The following is a 27,966-nucleotide window of genomic DNA, read 5'->3' as shown; positions in this document are numbered from 1 at the left end:
TATTTATTTAATATGCTATATTACTGTTAATATACATAAAGGCAATAGTCAGATTGTATTGTAAATATACTGTACATTCATAGAGAATAAAGATGCTGAATGTTCTTCGATAGTTTAGTTTAGTCTCTGATGTGTATCGTCCACAACATTGTTTTTATTCAATAAATCAAACCCTAAATGTTTACATTCCCAGTGAATTTACTGTTATCATCTTAAATAGATTAAGTCAAACCAAATATTACATCATGGTAACACACTCATTGAGAACGTATTGGCAATAACACAATTAAGAGAAATTGTGTTTTCTTTCCTTTTTCCAACACTGTGCCAATAGTGGTAAAGTCTCTCTTTGCAATGCGGTTCACCAGGGTAATAATAACATAACCCGGAAAGAACAGAAATGTTTGCAAACACATGTTGAACTGATTCAGTGATCTGTGCTCTTAGCCATAAGCACTGAAACGTGTGCTGATATGAAGTGTCTGTATTCTGAACACGTGCTGTAGTGAATGAATGGACAGCATTTTGTGTTTCAAGGGGCGATTTGAAGCCAACGCAAACATAAAATACTTCTGTTGAAATCATGGAAAGCCTGTCAACCTCTCTGTGAAATGATCTTTTATTCTTTCTCAGAAGCAACGCATTAAAGCAAAAATACTGGTTACCGCTGATAAATGCTTGTAATCTCTGCAACAGATCTGAGTGGTGATGACAACATGACTCATGAATATGACTTGTGTTTTTCTATTTCGGTGTAAATGTTTCCATTGGCTGATTTTTCCTTGTCACCTATTGGATATCCATCACTGACTGTGAGTGTTACCCCCTGAATGACAGGCTTGTCCAAAAAAAGGCAAAAGTACAGATGAAAAATGCACTCCTGACCTGACATTATCAAACGTAGAAAAATATATTACTGTTTTCTGACTTAAAATCATGTATATAAATCAACAAAATCCCCATTCAACCCTTTTTATACTTTTGTACAATTCAAACAAAACCCATGCTCCAGTGTGCTGCCATAGGTCCATGTTACCCCAACAGACATGTGGGCTCCAAAACCCTATTTCCCCAGAAGCTAGAGGAGATAGTTAGTGTGCAACGGGCTCTCTGACAACGTAGTGAGATCACTGAAGTTCTGGTCTATGACTGCTTGTCTATGTCCCTGTTCAGGAGGGACAGACCTGGGGTAGGAAACATTGAAGGAAGGGGACATGGGGCCTAGAATAAGGTCAGCAACTGTGTCTGGCGAGGGGGCAAACAGCGGAGAGGGCGGCGACGCTCCATCGTCTATGTTGAGTAAAGACACCACCTCAGTTGCGTTGCTAGTAGTAGTTTTTGTGTCCCTTTCTTTGTCTTCCTCTTCTCTAGTCTCGCTCAATTGGTGACTGCTGCTGGTGTGTGCTTTCAGACTATTTACATCTAAATTGGGGTAGGAGTCCGAATCGGTCATGGACTGAAGGAGATTATCCAGGCCTCCTAAGCCTTCGTTGCAGCCAGTCTGGTTGACCTGGGCTATTTGGCACAGGAGTTGGGTGTGCTGCCGGAGCTGGGCGATCTCTCTGTCCACGGCTTCGTTCTGCTTCAGGAGCTCCTTGGTGCGCAGCGTGATGGCCAGCAGGCCTGACTGGTTGAGGATCTCGGCCGTGTTGAGGAAGCGGCGGTGGCGTGTGTCGCTGGTGGACAAGCTGTCCGGCATGAGGCGACGAGGGCTGTGAGCCGCCGAGGAAGAGGGGGATGAAGAAGAAGAAGAAGAAGAAGAGGAGTTGGAGTTGGAGGACGAAGAAGGTGGCGATAAGGCCAGGGAGCTTGAGATGGACGGAGAACCCACGCTGTCGGAGCTCGGCTGGTACTGATGGGACCTGTGTTGGGTGGTGTTGGTGGTGGAGGAGGTCTGCCTGAGTAGCGGGCAGTGAGACGTGCTATGGCCCCCTTTGCCTTTATGCTGGGAGTGGGAATGGACTTTCTGGAGGTGTCTGGCGGTGGTAATAGATACAGCCTCCCTGTTCTCTTCCTCGATGCACACTCTCTTGCTCTGACTGTGACCTTCACCACCACCACCACCACCGCCGCCACTCTCTTTGACCCCCTCCTCCCATTTGCTGGCTCCCTTGCCCTCGTTGCTTTCCTTGCGTGGGTGCGGGGCGATGCGAGGGTAGGAGTTGAGGATGGGCAGGTATGAGTTCTTGCCGCCGTGGTTCAGATTGCTGCTGTTTCGACTGCCCCCTTTCTTAACGTGACCTTGTCGAGAAGCTAGACTGGACGCAGTAGTCGGGGTAGAGGAGGAGGACTTAGAGGAAGGCTGTTGGATCAGTAGGAGCTGGGTGGTGGATGCGGCTTTGGCATTGGTAAGGTTGTGCCATCCTCCGCCCCATGCCAGGGGACCATGCAGAAGCTGCTCTGGTCTGGACTGTACCCACCAGAAGGTTGCGATCAGGGTTTTAAGGTTAGCAGCAATGAGATAGATAATTAAGGAAAAGGAGCAAAAGATAAGGATAAGGTTAATGTCACAAAGAGATCAAACAGTAAGACGTAAAAAAATATATATATATTCACTGATCTTGAATGTAGATGCTTGTGTGTTTAGGTTTTATGTGACTTAGCAGCTATGTTATCTATCTATCTATCTATCTATCTATCTATCTATCTATCTATCTATCTATCTATCTATCTATCTATCTATCTATCTATCTATCTATCTATCTATCTATCTATCGGTCTGTCTGTCTGTCTGTCTGTCTGTCTGTCTGTCTGTCTGTCTGTCTGTCTGTCTGTCTGTCTGTCTGTCTGTCTGTCTGTCTGTCTGTCTGTCTGTCTGTCTGTCTGTCTGTCTGTCTGACTATCTATTTATCTATTTTTTAAGTCCTGACTGGTGACTGAATTTACTTTATATGAATAATTACCCAGTGCACATTGCTGCAAATTTGCATTTCTAAAAGTATAAAAATAGTTTTTTATTTGTTTGTTTTCAGTTCTCTTTGAAATCTTCTATTGTTTTGCGGTTGCGGTGGACCATTGTGCTCCCTCTGTGGCCATGCAATAGTCTTATGTGCTTGTATTCTTGTATTTCTGTCTTGTATTGTATGTTGTCCATGGTGGCATTCCTTGATACATTGTATTTGAGTCTTTGTTTGTGGTGCTGCAAAGTAGAAATGCCTTTATAAAAAGCAGGTTGTTTTGCGTAACTAAATATCTTACCGGCTTGACCACCAGGTTTTTGATGACGTAAATGGGGGCGGGCTCTTCATAAGGAGGCAGGTTGCAGCCTGCTGAATTCCCACTCTTGTTGCATGAGTTTTTTCTGCGTTCCCTGTGAGGTTCGCTCACACTGCTGCGCTGGTCGTCTAAATCGTTGTTGTTGACAGATTCAGAGCCAGCCTCTGAGGGGGAGAAGAAGACCAGTGTAGTAGGAGGTAGAGAGAATAAGGGAAATACAGAATATGCCACATACATAAAGGGAAAAATAAATATCTAAGAAATGAAATGGAGAAGAGAATTTCTTTTTTCTTTAAATATTTTCGTGTTTATTATTTCAATTTGCCAATTTAATGGTTGTACATACATTCTTCTGTTACAGATAGGTGAGTTATCTGTATGGAGACAAAATAGTGCATATTATAAAAATGTGTATACAGATACATATACACTTTCCACGGTAAGGGCATTTCTAACATCATGGCTACAGTGAGGTTGTCTTCCATGTATGGGGGTATGAAATACGCGTGTGAATTTCTCACATGTTTTGTCTCTGGTTCTACCCCCAGACCGACTCGATAAATCTGGGTGTGGAGAGTAAAAGAGCAGCTTCCTCAATGATGGAGAGGTACTGATCATTACCGAGGTGCCCATGAGCAAGGCGCTCCACTCCCAAATGCTCAAGTGGAGCTGCTTAGCTGCACCAGCTTCCAAGGGTAAAGAAAGCACTATTTTCAAGGTACTTGATGAATAATCAGTTTTCCTATTAGCCTTTAAAAACTGATATAGTGATTGAACAGTTCATCAGCATAGACATCATGAAAAATGTGTATTTTTTCTATAAACTATTTTTAAGTGAATAATATATAGGCATTCATGCAGTCTACATCTATACCTTCAAATGGACATTTTCTCACCTGAGTATCCCGAGTCTTTCTCTGAGTCCTTCTCTGACCCACAGCGCAGCATGCGGTTTCTCATTTCAGCCATTCCAGATTGCTCCCTGTGGGTTCCACACTGGGACGCCCGCAGGGTGGCGCTGTTACTCCTATTCTTGGCATTCTTTGAGGAGCTGTTGCGGGCGGCCCGCTCCCCAAAATGGCCCTGTTCGGTTGGCATTCTGCACCTCAAATAATTTAAGCAAAGAATCAAATGTTTACTGTGAGATACACTGCATTGCGTATTAAAAATATGAAGATTATTTATTTTAATTTTATTTTTTTATTATCTAACAGGTTACACAATAGCAGAATGGTTAGCATATTACAGAATCATAACCCTGGAAAGACCTTATAAAATGGAGAACAAATATAGTCTGCATATAATCTGTTTTGAGCAGGCCTGTGTCTTCAACCCCATGATTCCTAAAATGTGTCCTCTTTGAAGCATGTTTATTGTAATGCTATTTTTTTCTTTTAGAAATTATCAATAATCAATTCATGAATCATGTAAGTATCTCACAAACCTGGATGAGATTCTTAAACTATGTGACCAGGAGGTATGAGACACAATAGGTACACTTTAGTTGAATTAGACCAAACAAAATTAAAGCCCATTTCGTATGCTGTTCAAAACTGATCATAGAAATAAACGATGAACATACTCCACTGTATATAGTGATATTAATGTTATATTACACCAATGCAACTTTAATTAATGTCACTATGAATTCTTATTAATAGCACTTATAAGCCATTGTAGGCAGAGGAATATGAAAGTGTACATTTATATGTAAACTAGGTATCTTAACAGTAGTTGAACTAGAAAAACACTTTGAGGAAATTGAGGTGTAGGGGAGAACGGGGTAAGTAGGCACACTTTTTACTCTAGTGAGAATTGCTCATCACCTAAACATCTTTCAATAGTCATTCCTACATTAAATTGAAGCTTAAGGTCTTGGCTTGAAATGTGTACCCCTCATTTTTTCTATCTTATTGTAATAAAGAAGAAATTAATCGTCAAAGACACCCTTACACATCGTGACAATCAACCCCATCAAGGGGTCGGTTGTCAAACACTATGGGGTTGTTTGTCACAATGTCATCTTAATGGGAATAATCTTAAAAAGAAGACGAGAAAGCAGAACAAAATTTGAACGTGTAATTGCATTGTCAAGTTGACAAATAGGCCTACATAACTTACCGTAGCTTTGGCAGCTGGTCTAGTTTGGGATGCACTGGGTTGTTTTGATTTTGTTGCCCTTTTTTCTTTTGCATGCTAGCTGCCTTTTCCTGCTCTATTCGCTCCTTCTCTGGGGTGTCAGTGAGGACACAGCTTGACAATTTCTTTCGTTATTGTGTTCCTTTTCTGGCTGCAGCCTTTGGATAACATGTGACAACCAACCCCCCAAAAAATGTGACGACCAACCCCAACTTGAATTTCTTGCTAGCATCAAGGCCAACAACCATCTGACAACTAATTAGCTTGCTAACCACAATCTAAACTATAGTTAACCCTTCACACTTTTTATGGGTAACAAGTGTTTTGTTATAAACCCATTGTGTAAAAGCCTAGAAGAAAAATACTGAGGAGCTAAATATTTTCAATTTGACATGAAAAACACAAACAGTCCTCTCACCTCAAATTCAGCAGTCTAACTCCAAGGAAGACTATGTAGTTGACCTCTGACCCCAATTGTGGATATTTACATACCAAAATTTCACAGACAGCGCCTTCTGGTTCCGAGATATAACGATTGTGACAACCAACCCGTGTGACAATTTACCCCGTTCTCCCCTACTATATATCTAGGTCTCTGACAGCCCGCCCATTCATGAGAGTGCTAGTGATACACGTGTTCTACTGTGTAAACCATGGTGTAAACATTACAGCTTGCACATGTGGACGAGGCTGCAGCATAAGGATACTTGATAAGATGGTCCCTGGCAGAGTGTGTACAGTCCCACACCCAGCAGTGTTATGTAATACGCTGCTGCTCACTCGGTGGAAAAAACAAATAAATAAGCCTGCTGAAAAAGGCACTTGGCAACTCCCCTTTCACTGCCTGTATGACATTCACAATGTACATTAGAATAAACATTGTAAAAGTATAATAGCAGTAAAACAGCTGGCCTGGACACAGTATGTGTGTGAAGAATATGCTCATGCTGGACATTAGGTTGTTGGTCAGAAGTTTAGACACTTCGCAGGACAAACAGTTAACTCACCTGTCAGTGTTCTAGTCCAGAGATAAGTGAAAGCAGCTCAGTGCAAACAGGAAAACATCTTCACAACATCAGAGACAATACATCCCTCCAGTTGAGATGAAATCCATCCTGTACAAAATAATAATATATACATGTATTAAAAAATATATATAAAACACACACAAACAGAAAAAACACACACACACACACACACATATATATATAGGCTACAGACAGACACACAAACACAAACATTATCCAAAGAAATAGGGAGAAATCTAACAAAAGTTTAAAATATATATAAATATAAAACATGTTACATAGGCCTACTAATTCTGACGCTGTTGTTCCGTGGAGTGTCCTCCCTGGTCTTGGAGACACATCCAGTCTGATCATCTACTGTACTGTAAGCGTCCATGATGTTCATTTGCGTAACCACGCCTACTCTCAAAATATTAATGAGCACAGTAGTGACGTAACCGAAGCGGTTTGTCCAATCCCGTGCCGAGACACGTGTTTAGGTGGTGACGTAGGAAAGTCCACGTGAAGTCTGCATCTAGTACGTTGTGTGTGCACGCAGAGAACGTAGCTGGATGAGAGGGTGTTTTTGAGATACAAATGCAACATAGTTTCAGACAAACTGTTTTATAAATAGGCCTACTAGACTGCAGTTATGATGAATAAGCTGTGCAAAAGCTCAAGTCTGAACATAGCCTACAGTTTCACAAAATGCATAAAATCGTTCTGTCAACAAATGTCTGGAATGTAGACCCCATACAAACACACACGCGCGCACGAAAATGTCAACCTTATTGATTTTTGAGATTTAAAGAAGTTAACATTTTGTTTAAAATAATTTCAATCGGCCTTCACGAGATGTTTTATTTAGTTTACATTTTAACATTCCACAGCTTATCTACTTGACTCTCCCTCAACTTGTGCCATCTTTATTTTCTACTGTCAAACTAAAGGGACACTAAAGGCAACAATGGCACATGTGGGTACGGGATGACATTACAGGTGAGTAGCAGGTGAGATCAACGCCTCTACACTGTGATTACAATGCACATGTTGTCTGCCAGCCAGGGTTGTACAAAATTAGATAAGGACACCTGTTTTGTCTCGAGCTATTCTGCATTTCCGTCTCTGAAATCATTTCAGAACCAGTAATCACAACAGAAAATCCCCACTCCCATTTCGAATTGTGTAAAAGTTGAAATAACAGTTCCAACTTTTATCATGCGATGTCTAGGCATGCAGCTACAAATTCCAGGCAAAAAAAAAAATGTTTGCAGGATAACTGTAGGCCTACTGGTTTAGTGAATGTGGAGAAGGCTACAAATCAATAGACCCACAGCCTGTGATTTACAGATGTTGCAGCTACATGGGGTCCAAAGCTGCAGGAGGTTATCTGACGTCGCATCCAAGGGACAGAGGGAAAACAGGCATTTTGTTTATTTGAGTGCAAAATGTCACGTAGCCACCCCATCCAAGCAAACGCGTAGCACACTGGTTTCGGTGTGTTATAATCAAAGGAACAGCTGATCAGTGTTCAGAGACACTACAGTCCTTTGTTTTCGGACTCTCATTGTTCTCCCGTATCCCCATAGGACCTGAACGCAGTGTACTAGAGAGCGGATGTGTGCGGAAACATGTGAGGCAGGCGGCTGGAGGCGTGTCGCTCCCCGCAGCACATGTTCCCTGCTGGACCAGGGTTCAAAAGCACCGTGAGGCTGCCGTGTGCCTAGACCATAGATAGTATATAATAGGCCTAGACAGACAGAGCACACAGCAGCTCCACAGTATGAGATGTAGAGAGAGAAGAAAATAAAAACTACAATAAATATTTGGACATCTGCCACAAAAAAAAAAAAAACGCAAACTTCAATCCTATGTGGCTCTTAACAAGGGACAGTTGTAACACCATTTGCAATTTTCCCAATACATGAAGAACCTTTTACACCACTATAGCCAATTTGCAATAGGCTATTATATACTTCACTGTGAATTGCTGACTCCACCCTTCAGTGGTTTAATGAAAAATTTAAAGGATTCTAAATGTATTTAAACAGTCCCTCTGTTACAACCATCACATTGTACATCTGTCATTTCTAAAATTTTCCAGGATTTTCTCTCCTAAGGATCTCTGTGCTGGATCATTGAGTCTCGACTCTGTTGCCTCACATCATGATTGGACTGTGGTGGAGGAGACGCGTGGGTCAGCATCTGAAGTCCTCCTGCATTATTCATATTTGTTATTATCTGCCTGTCATCGTATTTGCCATTGGTTGTGTTCCTTTGTGATTTTGCAATTGTACTGTATTGTACACGTGACATCTATTTCATCTCTGTCCGTCCTGGGAGAGTGGTCCCCTTCCTATGTCAATCTCTCTGAGTTTTCAAAAATCTTTCCTGTTGAAGGTTTTTTTGCTGGGAGTTTTTCCTCAGTCGAGCTAAGGGTCTAAGGCTAGAGGGTGTCATATTGTGTTTAGAATGTGAAGCCCACTGAAGCAAATTACTGTGTGTTGAAAATGAAATAGTGAGTGTGAATAGTAGATTATTCATATTTTTTCATGATCTTTAAGATTTGCAATGGCTTTGCAAATTAACTTTGGGCGATCTATCCATTATTTGTGACTTAGTAAATTAATTTTAAGGTATTTTTTGTTATCAACTATTGAAAATAGAAATTATTTCATGGCTAACTGTTTGTAATAAGACAGGTTTTGAGCTTGTGTTGAATGTTATGTGATGTATTGTGTGTTGCCTTTGGTATGTTTTGAGTATGAATAAATCTCTGTATTTAAGTTTATGTTTTTGTTGTACCTATGATGTACAGTATGTTCTATGTTTTTGCTGTACTTTTGATGGACATCTATCTTACGCTATATTGTTATGAAATAATAGGGATAGCTACTTTTTAAGACAAGCAAAAGCTAAAGGGGATCTTAATAAACTACATTAACTAAAATATTTGTGATATTGGGATACATAAATAAACTGATGTGATTTTTAAAATGTTGGAGATGGAAACCCGGCCAATTGAGGCAATGGAAGGCAGGACTAACAATATATACATCATAGCAAGGTAAACAGTTGTTTACCCGCTCTGATATGCTTTATGCTCACAAGTGTTTGGTATACTGTATCTTACTAGAAAGACTGCACTTCAGCACCTTCCACTGGGGGGATGAAAAGAATCAAGACAGAATCACGAGGATGTATTAAGACAGTTAAAAACGTGTATTGGATCATTGTCTTTCAGAATTATTATTCACAGACAAGTAGAAATGAATCATTTGAATAGAATAATGTAACTGAAAACACATACATTTCTTTCAACCATTCTGAATTGTCCTTAATTGGTGACAGAGGTTCAGGCTACAGGAAGGACGAGGGAAAAAAAACAGCAAGTCAAGAAGTAAAACCAGAAGAAAACAAAACAAAAACAAACATAACGGAAATGAGTTGAAAACAGCGTATGTGGTAAAAGGCTCTGTGAGGCTGCTACCAGCCACTCAACAGTGTAGCACCAATGCAATGTTGGGTGCATTTTCATGTACAGTATAACAACCAGTATTGCAAATCTTAATGGTGCACCCCTCTCCAGGTTACCATTTAATATTGTGCAGCAATTAATAATAGATGGGAAGAATCAGAAATAATAAAAAGACATCCTTGCAAGTTACCATTGCACTCAAAACACAAAATCTTAAAAATGGACCATATTCATGATGTATGCAGCCCCCTGGATGATTGTTTTAGCTCTCCAGCTAAGACATGTCAAATTAAACCAGTCACATTCATTGACAGGCAGCAGCAGTTCAGATGCACTGCAACATTGGAAGAACGGAAAGATTTAGAAAAAAAATAACGGATACAAAATGGCCATGAGAACGATTCAATGTGCTAACGGTCATCCACAACTTGTTTAGTCTCCAGCAGGTAAAATATAAGCCGCCTAGTTATGATTTGGGGGAAAACTACCTTCATAGAAAGCCTATACAAAGACATAATATAGGTTTGCGTGAATAGGAACTATTAAGAAATGGTGATACTAAATATGAACAAGTTTCTTGAAAGTCGTAAAAAGTCAGTTAGCCCTGGTCGGTGTTAGCCCTGGTCATCCTTTTTTCAATAGTAGTGCCAATACAACATCTGAGTGTCAGTACGGATGTCAATACCATACCTTTTGATTCATACTTGGGGAGGATTTACATTTTTTTCTTATTTAACAAAAATATTACAGAAACGAAGTTAAATGTCTTCTAAACACGAGCAGCCATACAATAATTTTGTCAAAATGAAACTGTCTAAAACTATCATATGTTGATGTGTCACAACTAACTCACACAATAATTGAGCAAAATTAAGAAACTGACTTGACATTACATGCCAAAATTTGGCATCACATTCTCAGAGGTTTTGATACTTAGTCTAATGGACACATTTTGGTGTTAAAAAACCCAGCAAGAATCACACCAATCCAGGAGGCTTTCACCTACATTATGAACATGTCCATCTGAGAGAGAAAGAAAAGAGGTCTGCTTTAAATCACTAAGTGCTTATGAAGCCTCTCAAATCACATGGCTGATGTATATTTTGACGATCAAGAAAGAACACCTTGTTTTCCAAAATAACATATACACCTTGTGCATTAAGGTATTTCCCAATTCCCATTAATTGCTGCTTCGCAATTGACAGACCTGTTTACAAAGATCACATTCTGAGGTGAGATTAAGCTCATTTACAACTGATTTGTTTTCATTGCATACAGTTTAAAAAAGGACAGCTTCTCTCTCTGAAACCCCACGTTTCACTTGTATCAAAGCTTTTCTCCACGGAGACACTTTGATCATCATGTGTTATCAATTCAGCTGTTGATAGATAACGGGAAAAAAGCGTTGTATTAAGACACGCTAAACCTCATGCTGTTACAGACATACTGACTAAACTGATGACGTACAGTTTGGATTTGATGACCGCATTTTCTAAAAAAAAAAAAAAAAGGAAAAAAAAAGCATTCCACACACACACCTTACAGAAAAAAAAAAACTGCTCACAAATTGCCACACTTCTTCCTCCCTCAAATAGAAACCTACCTATCACCAGAGGTAACAGCTGGTTCTGAAGAAGAGCACTTGGAAACTTCATGAAGGAACTGTATGGCTTCTCATAAGACCATAAAAAAGGACAGTGTTAAAAATGATAAAGCAGCAATAGTAGGCCATCTGAAGGTGCTACAGACATAGTCCTGATTGTGTTGTTGAGTTGTGCTGATGACTATGTGAGGTACTGAAGTCCAGTTTGATACAGTACAGCCAGTGTGGCCAGGCTTTTGTCCGTAGTACGGTGGACTTTTATATAGATCTACTCAGATCCCGACGGAACCTAAACCTCATTAAAGATGGAGGTTGTGGTCATTCTATAGCTGAATAAGGGCTGTGGCCAAGGTGTTCATGCCTCATGTGTGTTTGTTTGTTTGTTTGTTTGTGTGTGTGGCAGAGATGATTTCACTCTCTAATGCTAGCAGAGTAGGAGAACTGGGGGAAGTGGGCTTGCTGGCCAGAGTCGTCGCAGTCCAGATTGTTATCTGTAAGAAGAAGACAGTTGTCATTATCCAGCCGGGACAAATAGAAATTTGGTTACATGGTATTTTGACAGGTTTTGCATCTGGCTTTTCTTTGTTAGTCAAACAGGACTTATTCAGCGTATTTGCGATGCTTGTTGATTGATTACGTCTCGCTGTGTTTTGAAATATGGCAGCCACAATGTTTTAGTTGGTATAGTATCGATAATCCAGCACCCGGCCTCTGACTTAAGCGGTTCCCAGGTTCCGACAAGCAAAGAGTTGGTTCCGCTCTGGCAGCAGTTTTTCCTCACAGTGGTAAAGCAAAAGGATTTGGGCATTGGCTCCTAACTGGCCCCCAAAACTGACAAGTGTTAAAGGGGTAACGGGGACCTGAAAGCTATACATGTCAGAGGATACTTACACTTGTCCGGAGGAGTGAGTGTGATGGTCTGCGCAGTGAACTCCTCATCAAAGTACCGTGTGTCCGTCTCTGATGTCACTTGCGGTCTGAAGAGTGGGGTGAGCTGAAGCAGGAAGGGGAGAAGGTTGGTAAACTGGACACATTGGGATCACACTGTATTTACACCAGTACTTCATGTAGACAAGGGTCTGTGTCATCAGTGGCATTGTTCACATACTACCCATGTACTGTGTGCAGAACTGAACAATTAAAAATATATCCACTAGGGGGCAGATCAGGACCAGATCATTCCTTACTGATAACTTTAGAACATTTAATTTTTCACAACTTCAAATATATTTTAGCATTGCTACACTCAGTGAGATTACTATGTTGTCAAAGTGCAGATCAGTGATGGCAAAAGTGAACAATCTATTCTCGATTAGTATCTCTTGAAAACTTTCCACTACTATTGTCTTCTGGCCACAAACAAGGCTTTGGAATTAAGGATACTCAGGGTAGCCAACATGCGCATGCTAACATGTTGCAAAAAGCAAGTACAAGCTCTCAGAGTGGGAACTGCGTAGTAGTGCCTTTCTTTCATTAGGTTTTCATAAAGAATGAATTATTGCCATCATCAGTTTACACAAAGACAACAATAACCAATTGCTAATTATGAATTAAGAATTGAAAAGTCGTAATGTTTTTGGAGGTCAATATTTGTCCATTCAGCTATAGAGAAACATGTCTGAAAAACACATCATACAATGTGGTAGAGAAAACGTATAGTTTATATTGTTTTATGAACGTGTCTGAAATCACAGATTGACTCAAACGCGAGGAAGAACATCCTGTGTACAGTATCAGTGACTAAGACAAGCTCAGTTTTTCACTTCCTCTAGCCTGTCGATGCCTTACCTTCCTCAATACCACATCCTGCCAGTCGATGGTGACGAAAAATTTGTGACTCATTACTTCTTTGGCATCTTCGGCACCTCCACCTAACCTGTTAAGTTCCAAACGAGATCTCGTGAGAATAAAGTAGGTATTTCCAAAACAGGAATACACACACACACACAGGAACGTTCCCATTAAAATACCTTTGTTTGGGGTCCTTCTTGAGCAGGCCAGCAAGCAGGGACTTGGCTTCGGGCGACAGGTTCCTAGGGAAGCGGATCTCCTCCATTAGGATGAGCTCAAACAAACGCTCATGGTCCTGGTTGTAGAAAGGCAGACGGCCGCACATCATCTCGTACATGACCACGCCCAGACCCCACCAGTCCACCGCCCGGCCGTAGTCATTGTCTTCAAGGACCTGAGGAAAAAACATGATTAAGATTTTTCAATATTGAGAGGGAAAGGTGACTTTGAATTGGCAGCCCTGAGCATTTATATTTGGCACACCGCGCTTAACTGCACTGTTCATTGGCCTAACTATATCTGTTTTTTCATTCAGTTTTGAATGAGCAGTGAAATAGCCTTGTCCGAGCAGAGCCCAAATATGTATATATAGCTGTACAACTTTGGTCTAAGCATGACATAATTTCTCTCTCATTTTTAAATAAGAATAAATGCAAGTGAATGAGCAGACTTTCCAACAAACTTAGTGTGTGGGGAAATGGATTTTGGCTCATTTCTTGTGTAGATGTCAAAACCCTTTAAACCTATGTCCCTGTTGCATTGCCTTACCTCAGGTGCCAGATATTCAGGTGTTCCACAGAAGGTTTTCATTGTAGCGTCAGGAGTAATGCCCTCCTTACAAAGGCCAAAATCGGTGATTTTGACGTGGCCGTCTTTGTCCAGCATCAGATTCTCCAGCTGAAAAGAGTACGATAACATACACATGAGATCTGAGCTTTACAATCATGGATAACATTCTGTGCTTAAGAGTTAATAAGGTCAGAAAAAAGACAGGAATGTATGTGATATTCCATGTGAATGAAAACATAATCAGCTTAGTAAAGTTTGAACGTCGTAATCTCAACAGTGAGTTATTTTGGGTTGCTTGTTGAGTTATTATCTACTATATGGGGCAACAAAGGAGCATTATGCATTGTGTGGCTGCTCATAGTCAAGGGTTGATCAGGGAAAGAACCAAATCTGGCCAATACAATGTACAAAGGATTAATTGTGTCATGCCATTGTATGGAATGCATATTTAAAAATATTTTTGAAAAAAGGCTGGCTTTTATTAGGGACATTAATTGATTTTTAAATCCTGAAAATTACTTTTTAACTACGTTCAACTTGAATACTGACCATATTCCAGATTCAAAGATAAGAGAGTAACAATAAAATTGCAAGTGGAAATTCAGCTTGATTTGATATCAATAAAGACTGAAATGAAAAACTATATTCTATTGAACTGAAGACATCTACTTTATTCAAATAAAACATGTCATGGTAAAAAAAAAAAAAAAGCATCACATCATCTTCTCTGAAGTCATGATATATACTGTATAGATTATGTTTATTTCAGAACTAATGGATATTGAGAGTTATCACCTTAAGATCGCGGTACACAACGTCATTTGAATGCAGATACTCCAGCGCTGATACAATTTCGGCACCGTAGAATCGCGCCCGGTCTTCTGTGAACACTCGTTCTCTTGAGAGATGGAAGAAGAGCTGAGAGAGGGGAGAACAGATGGAGTCAAACACATCACAACACGTGTTGGAAAGATCTGTTGGCATGTGCACGGCAAAGCTGTTGACAAAAAGTGACAGTGTGTCCATGTGACTGTGGCATGTCTATGTGAGGTCTCACCTCGCCTCCGTTGGCATATTCCATTACAAAACAGAGTCGATCGTGGGTTTGGAAGGCATATTTCAGTGTCTGCAGGAAGAAAATGATCACATTAGAAAAAAGCTTTCACACAAGTGTATTGATAAAAAATTATTCAATAATGTTAAATGAAAGAAATTCGAAACATAAAAGGCAAGGACCACAGATACAGTTATGAAACAAGACAATGACAATCTCCTCAGCCTAATTCTGTCATTAGTTTAGCAGGTTTTCAATAAAGTTATAACAATTCATCCTGTCTGTGACATGAATGTGTTTGCCAAATTTCCTGGCAGTCCATCCAATAGTTGTTGTGATATTTAAAGTGGTGAACTGACAGCGCTAAAGCCACAGTATAAACAAGTGTGGCGAAAAGACACCGGGTGCAAACAGTGCACCATCCATGCTGGCAAGGTCTGTCATTCGTGATTGATAGGGGCTCAGCTCTAAAAGCTTTCAGACTTACCTGAGGGATATTTGGTTCATAAACAACTGTGCTGGTTGCTGTATCTTAGACTGTGCTACATTTACTAACAGAGCTCCTGTTAATCTGTGCCATAAAGTAGGTCATTTGTAAATGTTCTCACCGTGAGGAAGGGATGCCGTGTGTTTTGTAACACTCGGCTCTCTGTAACCGTGTGGGCCACCTCATCCTGCAAACAAGCATATTATTGTCAGAGACATTGAACACATGCAATACCAAATGTAGAGCCTTAATTATTTTCAATTATAAAGTGTACTGGGACCATGCTGCATGGGGAAACTATAAACAAAACGGATTGATTGACTTCTTGATTGATCTTTCTTTTAATTAAAAAACCCTAAAACAATCTAAACATCTTCCTAAATGGTTAATACATTTGAACAAAAATACAAAAAGAATGTGGTTGTGACAATCAATTGCCATATTGTAAAGAGGCAGTTTGTACTATGCTTAGGGTCTGCTGCACTCTAGTGGCCCCCCTTCTCTCATGATATGAAGTTATGAAGTCCCTCTCTAAGCTGTGGGACTACAATAGCTAGAACAGAGTACACCCATACACACTGTACTTACCTTGGCTATGATGACCTCTTTGCGCAGTATTTTCATGGCATAATGTACTCCAGTGGACTTCTCTTTGACCAGAATCACCTTCCCAAACGTCCCCTTCCCAAGCAGCTTCAGGTACTCAAAGTCACTCATATTCTGTAACATGTACAAAGACCAAAGTGTGAGAATTCATTAGGAAGTCGACTCATCTAAAATGAAAATCAGCTCATTTATATAACTCATTTAATATAGATGCTTTCTAATGTATTAAGAACACCTTTTAGGAAAATTAAATGTGTATGATTGAGTTGTTTGCAAAGTTCACTGATACCGCCTCCAAGTCTTAGCAATAAGTGTTTTGTTAAATTGGACTTTAACAAGTTGTCATTGCTAATAAAAAACAAAATTAACTCAGGACTGTTGGGACTTGGGTTAGAGAGACTGGAAGGTTGATGGTTCTAGTCCAGTAAGGACCAAACTTGGAATGTGGACTGGTAGTGGCATGTCTGTATTTAGGGCCTGTGTGTGTATAATGTGTTTAATAACAGAGTGAAACATTTTCCCCAGGGAATTAATAAAGTATGTCTTCTTCTTCTTCTTTGCAGTAGAAAGACATGTATTTGGCATCTAATGTACTTTAAAACTCATTCCATTAACCTGCTGCGATGACTTTAATACATTTGTGGTAGTATATCATATAGTAATACATTTCTCTGGGTCCTCTACTACTACTACTGACACCGATAAATATATCATGTCTACTGAAGTCTATCAGAGGGACTTCAAACCCTGTGTGAAAGCCAACAACCGATCCTCTCACCACTTTGGGGACGTTCTTGGACATGGCCACTTCCATCTCCTCCAAACTGCTTTCACTCGGGGAGCTGAACACATCCATGGGTTCCTCATCCTCATGTTCCCTCATCTTCAAACTATTTGCCACGGACTGGATTGCCCGCATCCACTCCTCTCTAAGAAGCAAAAAATGACATTACTTGTCAGGCGCTCCATCAAAACAAAATACACCAAATTTTGGAGAGTCAGTTACACACAAAGGCCACTGCACGCCATTTTACAAAAAATACTTTACACACGTTTGCTGAATAGTTTTGACAACATGAGAAGGCTAGTGTCAAAATGGCAGCGTGCTTGGCATAATATTTAACCCTGTTCTTACCTCTCCTCATTGTTTTCCACGTGGAACGTGCGTTCAATGACGGTGGTCCACTGGAGGCAACGGATGACAAATGTGTTGGGCTTGGGTCTTTCAGTCTTCATCAACTGGCATTCTGTGAAAAACGCAGAAAGTTTTGTTTTTACAGGAAGGTCCTGAAGGTTTAAATAATGGGGACGTGTTTTCTAAAATGATAAACATCCAACTGATAGTTTTAGAACACTAGAAGAAGTAGGTGTTTTAAAGTTTTTTGTTCTCTTATTGGTCATTGTTTTGTTTATATTATGCTTCGTTAGTGTGAGAGCTGCCCCTGCTCGTCATGCTCTGTACATAATAACCACACTTTACTAAGCTTAATAATAAAAATAGTGTATTGTTGTCATGCTATTGTTGATTTTATGTGTCCTAAGAGTAATATTTTGTGTTTCTTCTCTGTGTAGTGCAGAGGCTGTCTGTCTATCTGCATCTGTAATGCTTTTATTGTGGATTGTATTTTCAATGCGTTTAATGATTGCGTTCTGCCCACAGAACAACATATTTCACATGTTTCCATTTCATTAAAAAGTCATTCATATGCACGCAGTACATGTCAAATAAAACAAAGTTTAAAAAAAAAGTGTAGTTAAGAATTAGAAGGCAACGGTTATCCGGAAAAGGCCATGGTTCAAAGACTGTTTCACCATGTTGGGGAACTGACCTGCCACTGAGAAGTTGTTGAGTGGTGGTGAGGTCTGGTCATTGAGATCGGGCTTCTCTTTGTATCCAATAAAGGAACCGTCACTCTTCAGGATGAAATACCTGGGCCTCCACGTCTTTATATATTCACCTGAAATCAGAAAGAAGAGTATAAACTCAATCAAGAGGAGCAGCTGTCACCTGTGGATCAATCTGATTCACATAGAGAGTTTTTTTTGTATTTCAGATCTTGGTCAAATTGAGGGCAATGGGTTTCCACTTATAAAACTTGTAGTAATGCCAAAGTGTTCTTGCACTGATTCAAAATTACAACACCAGACTGGTCCTCATGCTCCTTACCTCTTTTGTGGAGCCAGCCCTCTCTGACCACATTAACTTCATTCATGGTGAAAGATTTGATTTCAGAGAGGGTCAGGAACAGGAGGTTGGGGAGGGGAAAATTGGATTTCTCCGTAGGCCCGCTCAACTCTCAGCTGTAGTTATCAAATCTGAACAGGACCTGCTGTATGAAACAAGTAGCACAAAGAAAATAGGACCATTAAAAAAAAATGTAATAATAATAATAATAATAATAACAAAGTAGTTAAGACTGTCACCAGTAGCTACTTTCGCTATATTATTTCTAACCCAACAGTCAATAGTTGTTAGTAAAGTTTGAATTTAACTCGTAAGAAAAGTTTCAAAAATAATTTAAAAGCTGATGTAATAAAAACACAAGATCAGATATATTAATGGCTGTTCTTACTTACACATACAGACGGCAAATCGTCACATTGAAGATATTTGAAATATTGTAATGTTCTTTTAGTTTTAGTTATCTCGCTCCTCTGCTGTCCACTCCTATGGACTTATGATCACGTCAATAATCTAATCATAAGCGGTTCATACACATAATAATACAATTCTGCACATTATTATCATCATAAATCAGATGCACGTGTAATAAATAACTCACTTCTCGATAGGTATCATGGCTCACATTTCGTGTCGGTATAAATTTAACGCATCGGCTTATAACTTCAATATGAGCTATTATTGATATTACAGATCATTCGGTATGCCGCTTGCAGAAGATAAGAAAAATATAGATAAGGAATATAAGATCACACCAAAATTAACACTAACCAATGAAATTACAGTATTGATAAAACAATTGTTAACTTAACTATTGTAGTTGTTGTTGTTGCAGTTAGCAGTAGTTAGCTGTGTGCTAACTGTGATAAGTTAAATTTCAACGAACCGTTCACGGGAGATTCGATTGGGAAATGCTAATCTTGTTGATTTCCCAACCAACATCTGACAATCAATCTAACCTTTATTTACTATACGCCTGACCCAAAGCAACCCCATTTAAATACTTTAGAATTTCAAACAACTTAGCTACATGTCTTAGTTAGCTACACAGTAACTTTGCTAATGAACGCTACAGCTTAATGTCACATTTTAAGTTAGTAATTTACAGACAAAAAACAAACAAAAAGAATAGCACTTACGCATTTCCTAGAATACTTTCAAGACAGTTTGCCAGTCTACCGTTATGTTACTAACAAAGGCTTGTCCAGCACAAGTTGGAAATGTTTGTTTATTATTAGTAAACACTGTTTTACTTTAGCTTGTAGGCTACTAATGTAGCCTTGCTAATAGCGAGGTAGTGAAGTAATTGTTATTGTTAGCTTTGAGTTACAAACTCCCTAAATGTATCTCATAAATACATTTATTTTACGTTTGATTATGTACCGACAAGATTTAACGCACATTTCACTGACTTTCACATACGTTGCTCTCGTTTCAAAGCAGTTTTGACAGGCTAGATCCAGTGCAGGCCATCCACCCAGGAAAACACCATGGACTCTCTTCTTCTTGGTATTATATGGCCGCTACTTCTCTGGACCCATACTGCCGCCTGCAGGCAACGAAGCGAGGACCCATCTGTGTAGGTCCATGGTGTAGGCCTACTTACATAACTGGTTTACGGCACACAGTCACGGTCAGTGGTGAAATGTAACTAACTGTGCAGTCGAAGTTTGAGTCTCTTTTACTTTACTTGAGCATTTTATTTTCATACTACTATAGCCTACTTTTACTACTTACTACTACTTTTAGTGGGAAATATTTTACTTTTTATTCAACTACATTTAGGCCTATCTGATGTTTTTGGTTAGTTAGCCTACTTTATGAAATTAAGATTTCTGCAAACAAAACATATGAAGAGTTTAATTATGAAATATTGCATATTTTTCCAACAAGGCCTTCAAGCACACATGAAACTAGTCGATAAATCGATTCATTATTTTCTAGTGACTATCTTGATAATAGTAAGTTTTAATGCAAATATGCCCAACATGTCATGGTTCCAATTTCTCATACTGAGAATCTGCTGCTTCCTTATAATCGTTGTGATTTTTACCAGCAAATAATCAATCTATGAATTAATAAATAATAATACTTAAATCAACAATTAAAAAACATGTATTTACTGTTTATTTCCAGTTACAAACACTGCTTTTAAATTAATAGCTAATATATAGTATAATAGTGGAACAGTCACTTATTATTTTAATACTTTAAGTACATTTTCCTGATTATACTTATACAAATACTCTTGATACGTAAATAGTTTAGAGTAAGGTATCTCTACTCTTACACAAGTATGGTTTTCACTTCAGACCTACTCTTTACATCACTGGACACAGACTCATTTTTCAGCTTGAGGAATAATGTTTCACCTTATTTCTTCATGTCAACGGATTATTCCTTTCTCCAACATCTCACTAACTGCATTTGAAAGAGGAAACCAGGAAGCAGAAGCAATTTTTTCCAAAAGGCGTTGTTTAATTAGCAGAATTTGATCATGTCAGCATGAACACCAACCTTTCAAATTATTTATTTCACTCTGTTTCCATTGCAAACAGATACAGAAGCCTATTCGAGTCATACTTATCAACATTTTTTGTAGATGTTAGGGTCGTTGGTTCGATCCCCCATCTCCCTGCCACAAAAGTGTCCCTGGGAAAGACACTGAACTCTAAATTGCTCCCGATAGTTAGCCAGCACCCTGCGTGGTAGCTGCTGCTATCGGTGTATGAATGTGTGCTCCAGTTGTAAGTCGCTTTGGATAAAAGCGTCTGCTAAATGACATGTAATGTAATGTAATGTGACACAATGATAAAACAAAAAAAAAACAGACAAATACATTTGGCAATGGATATTTTGACTTTTGAAAAATAACACAAGTTCTTTTGGCTAAAAATATGAAAATTTCCTGAGACTTGCACAATAAAACATTCACATCCATTCATTATTCTCTTGATCTATTCTTTCATCCTCGTTCAGGCTTTCAGGAGTCTTCACCCTGTGGCTGAGCGGTGTGGAGCTCCTGGATCATTGCTGGAGGAGAAAAACACAAGTATGAAACCACTGTTAATATGTACAGAGCACAGATTCACTGTATAGCTTTTTAAATTAAGCTTAATGACAACAGGCATTATTCAAGTTAGAACTCACCTTTGATAATCTCGTCCTTTACTTTTTGAAGTTCTTTTTTCACTTCCTCAAGAATGTCCTTCGAACACACACAGATACAATACGATAAGTTCTACTTGACAAATCCTAAATATAGTTAAAATAACTCAGCATGTCAGCCTTAAAGCTCCATTGTTATAACTTGGCTCAATATTAAATTCCAAGACAGTAAAGTTTGACTTTGCGGCTGCAGTATGTTGTACTGACATGACTCCCTTGTGTTTGCATATCACTATAGATTGGGAAAGAAATGCAGAATCTTACATCATAACATTGTTTTTAGCATCTCTGTTCAGTATAAACAAAAGTTACAACATATCCTGTGCAGCATCCAGGAAATTAAGTTTTTTCTAAATATAGTTATGGTGTAGTTATCGTTTTCTTTTTTACAATGGATAAAAGTAAAAGTTAAGAGTTTTATGTTATTAGTACATTTGCAGTATACATTCAAATAGAGATCAAAGAACCAACCTGTTTGAATTGTTCCATATCAATATCTTCTGAGCCCCTTTTCGCCATCTTCAACCTAAGTCAAAAAGATCCATGTTAACCCATAGCCAACACAGGCTCATTTAGATCAATTCATTATTTTCCAAGAGAGCTGGCCATGAGAATGAGCACTTTGTTTCAAACTACAATGACAAAAGCACTTGTAGGCCAAAGATAATGCTCTGATTTTCATCTAGTGGCGTTTTTGTCATGCTAACACTTTGCAGTGAAACAGAAGACTGAAGGTCACCAGCTTCGGAACAAGTATTGTCTATTATTATAGTTATGACCTCAGACAGAAACCACCAACACGCAAAGTGCTTTATTTGATGTCGCTTGTTGTTTGCAAGCAGCACACCACTACCAACAAACAGCAGTTCAGCTCATCTCACTGGCTCAAACTGTGGGCAGCGCAGCATACAGAGTTTTTTAAGTTTATTTCAGACTGACTCACAAATCATATGACCAACTGCCACACATCTCATAGCAGAGAGAACTAAGAAGCAAAATCTTGGAATAGGTGAAAGGTCTTGGTGGCAGGTGTGGACAAAGGGAAGACTGATACCTGGACAGCGGGGAGGATGTAGAAGTGGTGGGACTTGGGCTGCAGCCCCCTTGATGGTTGTTTGAGGGCTTGGGCCTGTGGCAAAAACATGATGTGTTTATGAAATTTGTATGAATGGTTAAAATGGGAGATTTGAATTCAGCAGTAAATAGATGCATGTAAGGAATGTAATGTTTGTAATGATCATGCATATGGATAGTGAAGGCTTGATGGATCAGGCGTTTACCTTGGCATAGTGGCAGCTTTTTCCTTGGGCCTTCCATTGATTTCTGGTGAAATATGAGTTTATGTATTATTACAGTACATAAATACAGTAAGATAAATACTTATTTGTTTACATAACATTATGGCATTACATTTATTTCAAATCATCATATACAATGATATGCCGTGATGTAACTAAATAAGTTATGGTAATATATAGTGTGAGGCATATATTATTCTAACATTAAGCTTATGTTTTGGTTGTTGTCAAACAGTTAAGTAGCACATTTCCGTTTCCTTGTTATTATCAAAACCTTGTTTCTTTATCCAATGAGAAGAGGCTAACCCAGTGAAAGTGACATAACTCACCTCCTGGCCCTGAGGACGTTGAGTTGTCAGTGTCCTCCTGAAGTCATGTAAAGACATTCTAGAGTTATCATCCTTTTCATATCTTAAAATCTGCTGCTCATTCTACAGATATTACAGAATAAGGACGAGGATCATCCAAACATATAGTAATAATATCTGACAGGAGACTTACATACCTTTTTCGCAGCAGGGAGGTCAGAAGCTTTCCTCCTATTAAACATAGTCATATAATAGACATTAAGAAGTCCTTATCACATCAATATGCTGTAGATATCTGTCTCATATGTCTCTTAAGTAACATTACTTATTAATTTATAATTTACCTTCTAGCAAGGATGGCACTCATTTCTCCCATTAGACCAGCTCCTCCACCTCCCCCTCCATCTGATGAGGATGCTGGTTTGGCGGCTGGGGCTGCTGCTCCCTCATCCTAGATACACAAAAACACCTTGAGTCACTATGTTTAAAGGAATCAGGGGTATTGGTTTGGAGGAGCACACAAAGAAGAACATGCGGACACATGCTGCACCATACCTGCGGGGCTCTTTTACGTAGTTTAGCCCCTGCCAGAGCTGCAGCCAGATCGTTTCCCGCTGACTGTCCTCCTCCACCACCACCTCCTCCTCCTCCAGAGGGCGGAGGGGGTGGCGGAGGTGGTATGCCCCCAGGAGGAGGGGGTCCAGGGGGGCACGGGCCAGAGGAAGGAGGAGGGGGGCCTGGAGGTGGTGGTGGAGCTGGTGGGGCAGGAGGGGCAGGAGGGGCAGGAGGGGCAGGAGGAGCAGCAGGAGGCTGAGGGGCAGGTGTGGAGGCCTGCCTCTCTCTCTCCAGACGCTCCTTCTCCTGTTCCGACTTCTGACGCTCCAGTCTAAACACAGAACAACACATTATTCATAGTTTTTGGATATTGTGGCTGTGACAACCCTAAAACTATCAAAGTCTGAAAACCTTAGTTCAAAAACCCCAGGCAGATTTACGCCCCCTCATAACCAACGCTATATAGAACTATGCCTCCACCTGTGATAAAATACAATACCATGGAAACAGTTTCTAGCAAGAACCCAAATTTCAAATTTGAAAGTTGTTTCCCATTTACATTTAAGTTTTTTTTAAAATTAAAATTAAATAAAGAATAAAGAAAATCAAGGCAGCATTCAACAATGAAAATAAATAGCCGTACATTTTCTGCCGTTCCAGCTCCTGTGCATTGGGTCCACTCTGAGCTGGGCCTGAGTAAAACATTGTTCTGGGGTGAAAATGGCAAGTGTGTGCTCTTCAAAATCAAGACTATTTAAAAATTGAGATCAGTTGTAATGCTGTTAACTTTTGAAAGACATAACTGATACAGACTTTTACTGAAGATGGCACCATTAAAGGATCACATAATGAGTACCACAGAAGCAGCTACACTGTCTGAACTGGATCAAATGAGTTCTGTTTCATAGCTGTGTTTACCTGCGCCTGCCGGTGCATTGAGAGTCTCTAATGCATGTGTCATGGAGGTGGCGAAAAGAGCAGCATCGTCTTTACTGCCAAAGTTCAGCCCCCAAACCTGTTTTGGATCCCGCCATTGGTGGAAGTTTGGCGTGGCTTGATTATACTTCATCCCTTTGATAATGGGACAGTTGATCACCAACTGGCATGGACAGGAGGAACATGTTAGTGACTGTATTGAGGATTTGAGAGACCTGAGGGGAGATGTGACTACTGAAGGGAAATGAAAATTGAGCGGAAGTAGGTAGGTGGGCGGTGCCAAGGTAGTGCCAGGCTAGGGTGATGTCATATAATGTCATGAACACCTTTACAATTCAGTGCAATTCTGTGAGTTATAATCGAAAATTTGATCATTTAGGAGGTCATATTTTGCCTGTATTCATGCATCAGATTGTAAGGTGTATGTAATATATGGTGTATGGGTGGTTATCATTCACATCTGTATATATCGGTGTAGTTTGAACAGCATACAATGCTCGTGAAAAGCAGAAATGAAGTGAGAATAATCTTCTATTGTAAAATTCCAACTGTTCTTGGAATTTTAACTGCACAACATTATGAAGCAAACCTCTGCTGGTAAGAATAGGGTTAGCAGACTGGAAATCTGTTCAGTGAATACTTCCAAACACCATTGTTGGGTTAATCATTCTATAGTGTTTCAGAGGAAGTGAACTACAGACAGATATTAGATATTCACACATTTTGGTGTGTGCTCTCTAACCAGAGAGACGGTGCTGTATGTTAAAGCAGAACACGCGTTTGTCTGTATGTGTGTGTGTGTGTGTGTGTGTGTGTGTGTGTGTGTGTGTGTGCGTGTGTGTGTGTGTGCGTGCGTGTGTGCGTGTGTGTGTGTGTGTGTGTGTGTGTGTGTGTACCTGCTGGTCGGCCTGCAGTTTGCGGCCCACCACTCTGAAGGTTTTAGCTGCAGGGTTGTGATAGATCTGAACACGACTTAATGAAGGAGTTTCAGATCCAGCCGGCACCCAGCGCTTGTTTGCGTCATCATACAGCATGACTGTCGCCCTCACCTGGCAGATACTGGACTCACTGTTGGTATAGGAAAGAGGACAACATGCATAAGACCATAGAAGACCATAAGGTTGAAATGAAGAGCAGAGCAGCACAATGAATATGTTGTGTGAGATGTAGTGTAGTGGTAGTTTAGATATGGACATCTGGTTTTAAAGCGGCAACCCCTAAGTATTCATATTAAGAGCCAAGTTTTTTTTGTCAATTGTGTTCCTGCACAGCATCCAACAAAAGGTTTTTGGTCACTCTTCCATGGTGGACTCTGCCTTCCACTCAAGCGTGCTGCTGGGATAAACTCGGGAAAAGCATGTTGAGATGGATGAATGGCCTGATCTACAGCACTCTATCACCAGAAAACAGTTTTTTACTGGGACATTTTTATCAGCCGAGCTAAGGGTGTAAGGGCAGGGTGTCATATTGTATCATATTGTATCATATTGTATCATATTATATGAAATGTAAAGCCCACTGAGACAAATGTATTTGTGATTTTGGGCTATACAAATGCAAATAAATAAAAAAAACTGAAACAGAAGAAAGAGGAAGTCGAATTTTTATATTTAGCCCCATTGCGGGGAATTCTTACTTTCAGATAATTCCTGATTTAGTCATATTTTGGCTGTATTTCATTTAGGTCCTGTATGATGGTAATGTGTTTTGTATGTCAAATCTGAACCAGCAAAATGAAAAGTGCATTTATAAAAGAATTTACAGTACATTTTGTGGATAACTTAATCGTACTATCACTGGGGTTGTATTTACATTAGCAACGGCATGAATGTTTTCAGGTAAAAGTAAGTAAATAGTAAATAGATTAAGAATTTCAATAGTACTGCAGAAATCTATTTCTATGCTCTATACTCTAGAGCTCTCTGAGGCATTGTGACACCGAGTTATTGTCAGTCTACTTGTTTCACAGTCTGTGGTCTGTGGGAAATCTATACTTCCTGTCAAAAAGGTTCATGTTTTGACCACTTCCTGTGTTCAGTTCAGTGCTGCCTAATATGGTTTGCCTTAATTCACCAGTAATACATACTAACTTATCAAAATCATTAACCCTTTTCTTAGATTTAAGTGTATCTTCAGTCCACAGCAAATACAGAAACTCCAGTTCTGAAATTTACATTTTATGCGTGAGAACTATAATGCAACACCTGCTGTGAACTTTAGCAGGAAATGTAGTCAGATTTGGACCGCTAAGTCAAGTGCAGAGTTGTACCATTCTACTTGTTTAAGTTATTCATATGTATGTGACATTGAAAATGATGAAGAAAAAAAATTACTTTTAAGTGGATTACTGTAACATTATAACTGTTTAGAGAAATCAGAAAACGACTTACCCCATAGTTCAGTTGTAGTGGCACTATCAAAAGTGTCACTCCCTTTGTAACAATCACCCACTTCTTATCAACTTGAATCCTTTCCTCCTCCCTCCTAAGTATACTTGTTGTCTATTTAATCAAGCCTGCTGTCATTCTAGCCTACACACCTTCGTCGATCTCTCCCATGACATTGTTTAACACACTAACCACTTGCACTTCTGCCTTTGTATTCTCATTTCCTAGACAGGTTTTTTCTCTCTCTTCCTGTTGTCGTCTCGTTCACTCCTTCTTTTAAATAGTCATTTTCAGATCGCCCCTCATCTCTTTTTCTGTCCCTCTGTGGCATAGCAATGATTTCTGTCTGCTTACTGCTTATACCGTCATACTCTTCTGTTTATTTGGGGAGGGGTGATAGTTTTTCGAACGAGGGGTGCCAGACTGCATGCAAGTCTGTCTGTCTGTCTATCTATGTCTATGTCTATGTCTGTGTGTGTGTGTGTGTGTGTGTGTGTGTGTGTGTGTGTGTGTGTGTGTGTGTGTGTGTGTGTGTGTGTGTGTGTGTGTGTGTGTGTGTGTGTGTGTGTGTGTGTGTGTGTGTGTGTTGGGAGAATCACAACACTTGTAGTATTTTGACTACTTCAGATAAAGTGCTGGCCTGGCAGCATCACTGCGGTGCTTATCTACAAAATACAGTTTTGCACGGTAGACTAGCTGGTTACCAGGTGTTAATGTATTTCATGGTTCAAAGCAAGCAGTTATAACTGTTCTGTTTTAATAACTTTATCGGCTGTATTATGCAGCAGAATATTAAGTCATTCTAAACATGTTAAAATTGTATAGAAGTAGTAACAATCGGTGCAGTTAGTAGTCATACTGTACATAGTAAATGTGCATTTGAAGTATGAAAGGGATAGTGAGGTTAACGGAAGCCATGTCAAAATGTTCTAAGTCATCCCAAATAGAGGGAAGTACCAAAT

General features: G+C 39.6%; 3 protein-coding genes across 10 annotated transcripts; all 3 read right to left on the bottom strand.

Annotated features, from left to right (window-relative positions):
* Positions 1-332: 332 nt before the first annotated feature.
* LOC307260423 (uncharacterized protein) lies at positions 333-6,733 on the bottom strand. Of its 3 annotated transcripts, none has more exons than XM_080040660.1 (5): positions 6,672-6,733; positions 6,363-6,470; positions 4,113-4,321; positions 3,199-3,380; positions 333-2,410 (listed from the first exon to the last, which is right to left on the bottom strand). In XM_080040660.1, the coding sequence occupies exons 3-5, from the start codon at positions 4,312-4,314 to the stop codon at positions 1,079-1,081; spliced, it is 1,716 nt and encodes a 571-aa protein (XP_079896786.1). In that variant the 5' UTR covers positions 4,315-4,321; positions 6,363-6,470; positions 6,672-6,733; the 3' UTR covers positions 333-1,078. The 3 variants fall into 3 exon arrangements, with proteins under 3 accessions (XP_079896786.1, XP_079896787.1, XP_079896785.1); XM_080040661.1 differs by having other exon boundaries at positions 4,113-4,315; XM_080040659.1 differs by having other exon boundaries at positions 6,662-6,687.
* A 2,838-nt stretch (positions 6,734-9,571) lies between these two features.
* Positions 9,572-19,885, bottom strand: LOC307261111 (RAC-beta serine/threonine-protein kinase-like). 6 transcript variants are annotated; one of them, XM_080041567.1, is made up of 14 exons: positions 19,775-19,885; positions 18,338-18,497; positions 18,000-18,128; positions 17,306-17,417; positions 16,949-17,099; positions 16,153-16,284; positions 15,686-15,751; positions 15,081-15,149; positions 14,819-14,941; positions 14,003-14,131; positions 13,414-13,628; positions 13,232-13,319; positions 12,335-12,437; positions 9,572-11,934 (listed from the first exon to the last, which is right to left on the bottom strand). In XM_080041567.1, the coding sequence occupies exons 2-14, from the start codon at positions 18,381-18,383 to the stop codon at positions 11,855-11,857; spliced, it is 1,443 nt and encodes a 480-aa protein (XP_079897693.1). In that variant the 5' UTR covers positions 18,384-18,497; positions 19,775-19,885; the 3' UTR covers positions 9,572-11,854. The 6 variants fall into 6 exon arrangements, with proteins under 6 accessions (XP_079897693.1, XP_079897690.1, XP_079897688.1 ...); XM_080041564.1 differs by having other exon boundaries at positions 18,338-18,500; positions 19,754-19,854; XM_080041562.1 differs by having other exon boundaries at positions 18,338-18,500; positions 19,775-19,853.
* A 946-nt stretch (positions 19,886-20,831) lies between these two features.
* LOC307261083 (uncharacterized protein) lies at positions 20,832-27,216 on the bottom strand. The gene is made up of 13 exons (XM_080041524.1): positions 27,008-27,216; positions 25,514-25,685; positions 24,600-24,780; positions 24,325-24,373; positions 23,682-24,012; positions 23,471-23,577; positions 23,324-23,357; positions 23,148-23,184; positions 22,801-22,843; positions 22,575-22,649; positions 21,992-22,046; positions 21,503-21,560; positions 20,832-21,385 (listed from the first exon to the last, which is right to left on the bottom strand). The coding sequence occupies exons 1-13, from the start codon at positions 27,010-27,012 to the stop codon at positions 21,336-21,338; spliced, it is 1,197 nt and encodes a 398-aa protein (XP_079897650.1). The 5' UTR covers positions 27,013-27,216; the 3' UTR covers positions 20,832-21,335.
* Between the last annotated feature and the right edge of the window lie 750 nt (positions 27,217-27,966).

The sequence above is a fragment of the Ammodytes marinus genome (assembly GCF_949987685.1).
Source record: "Ammodytes marinus genome assembly, chromosome: 14".
Lineage (NCBI taxonomy): Eukaryota > Metazoa > Chordata > Actinopteri > Uranoscopiformes > Ammodytidae > Ammodytes > Ammodytes marinus.
Note: the sequence above shows the minus strand (reverse complement) of the source record. Positions and strands in the feature narration are given on the sequence as shown.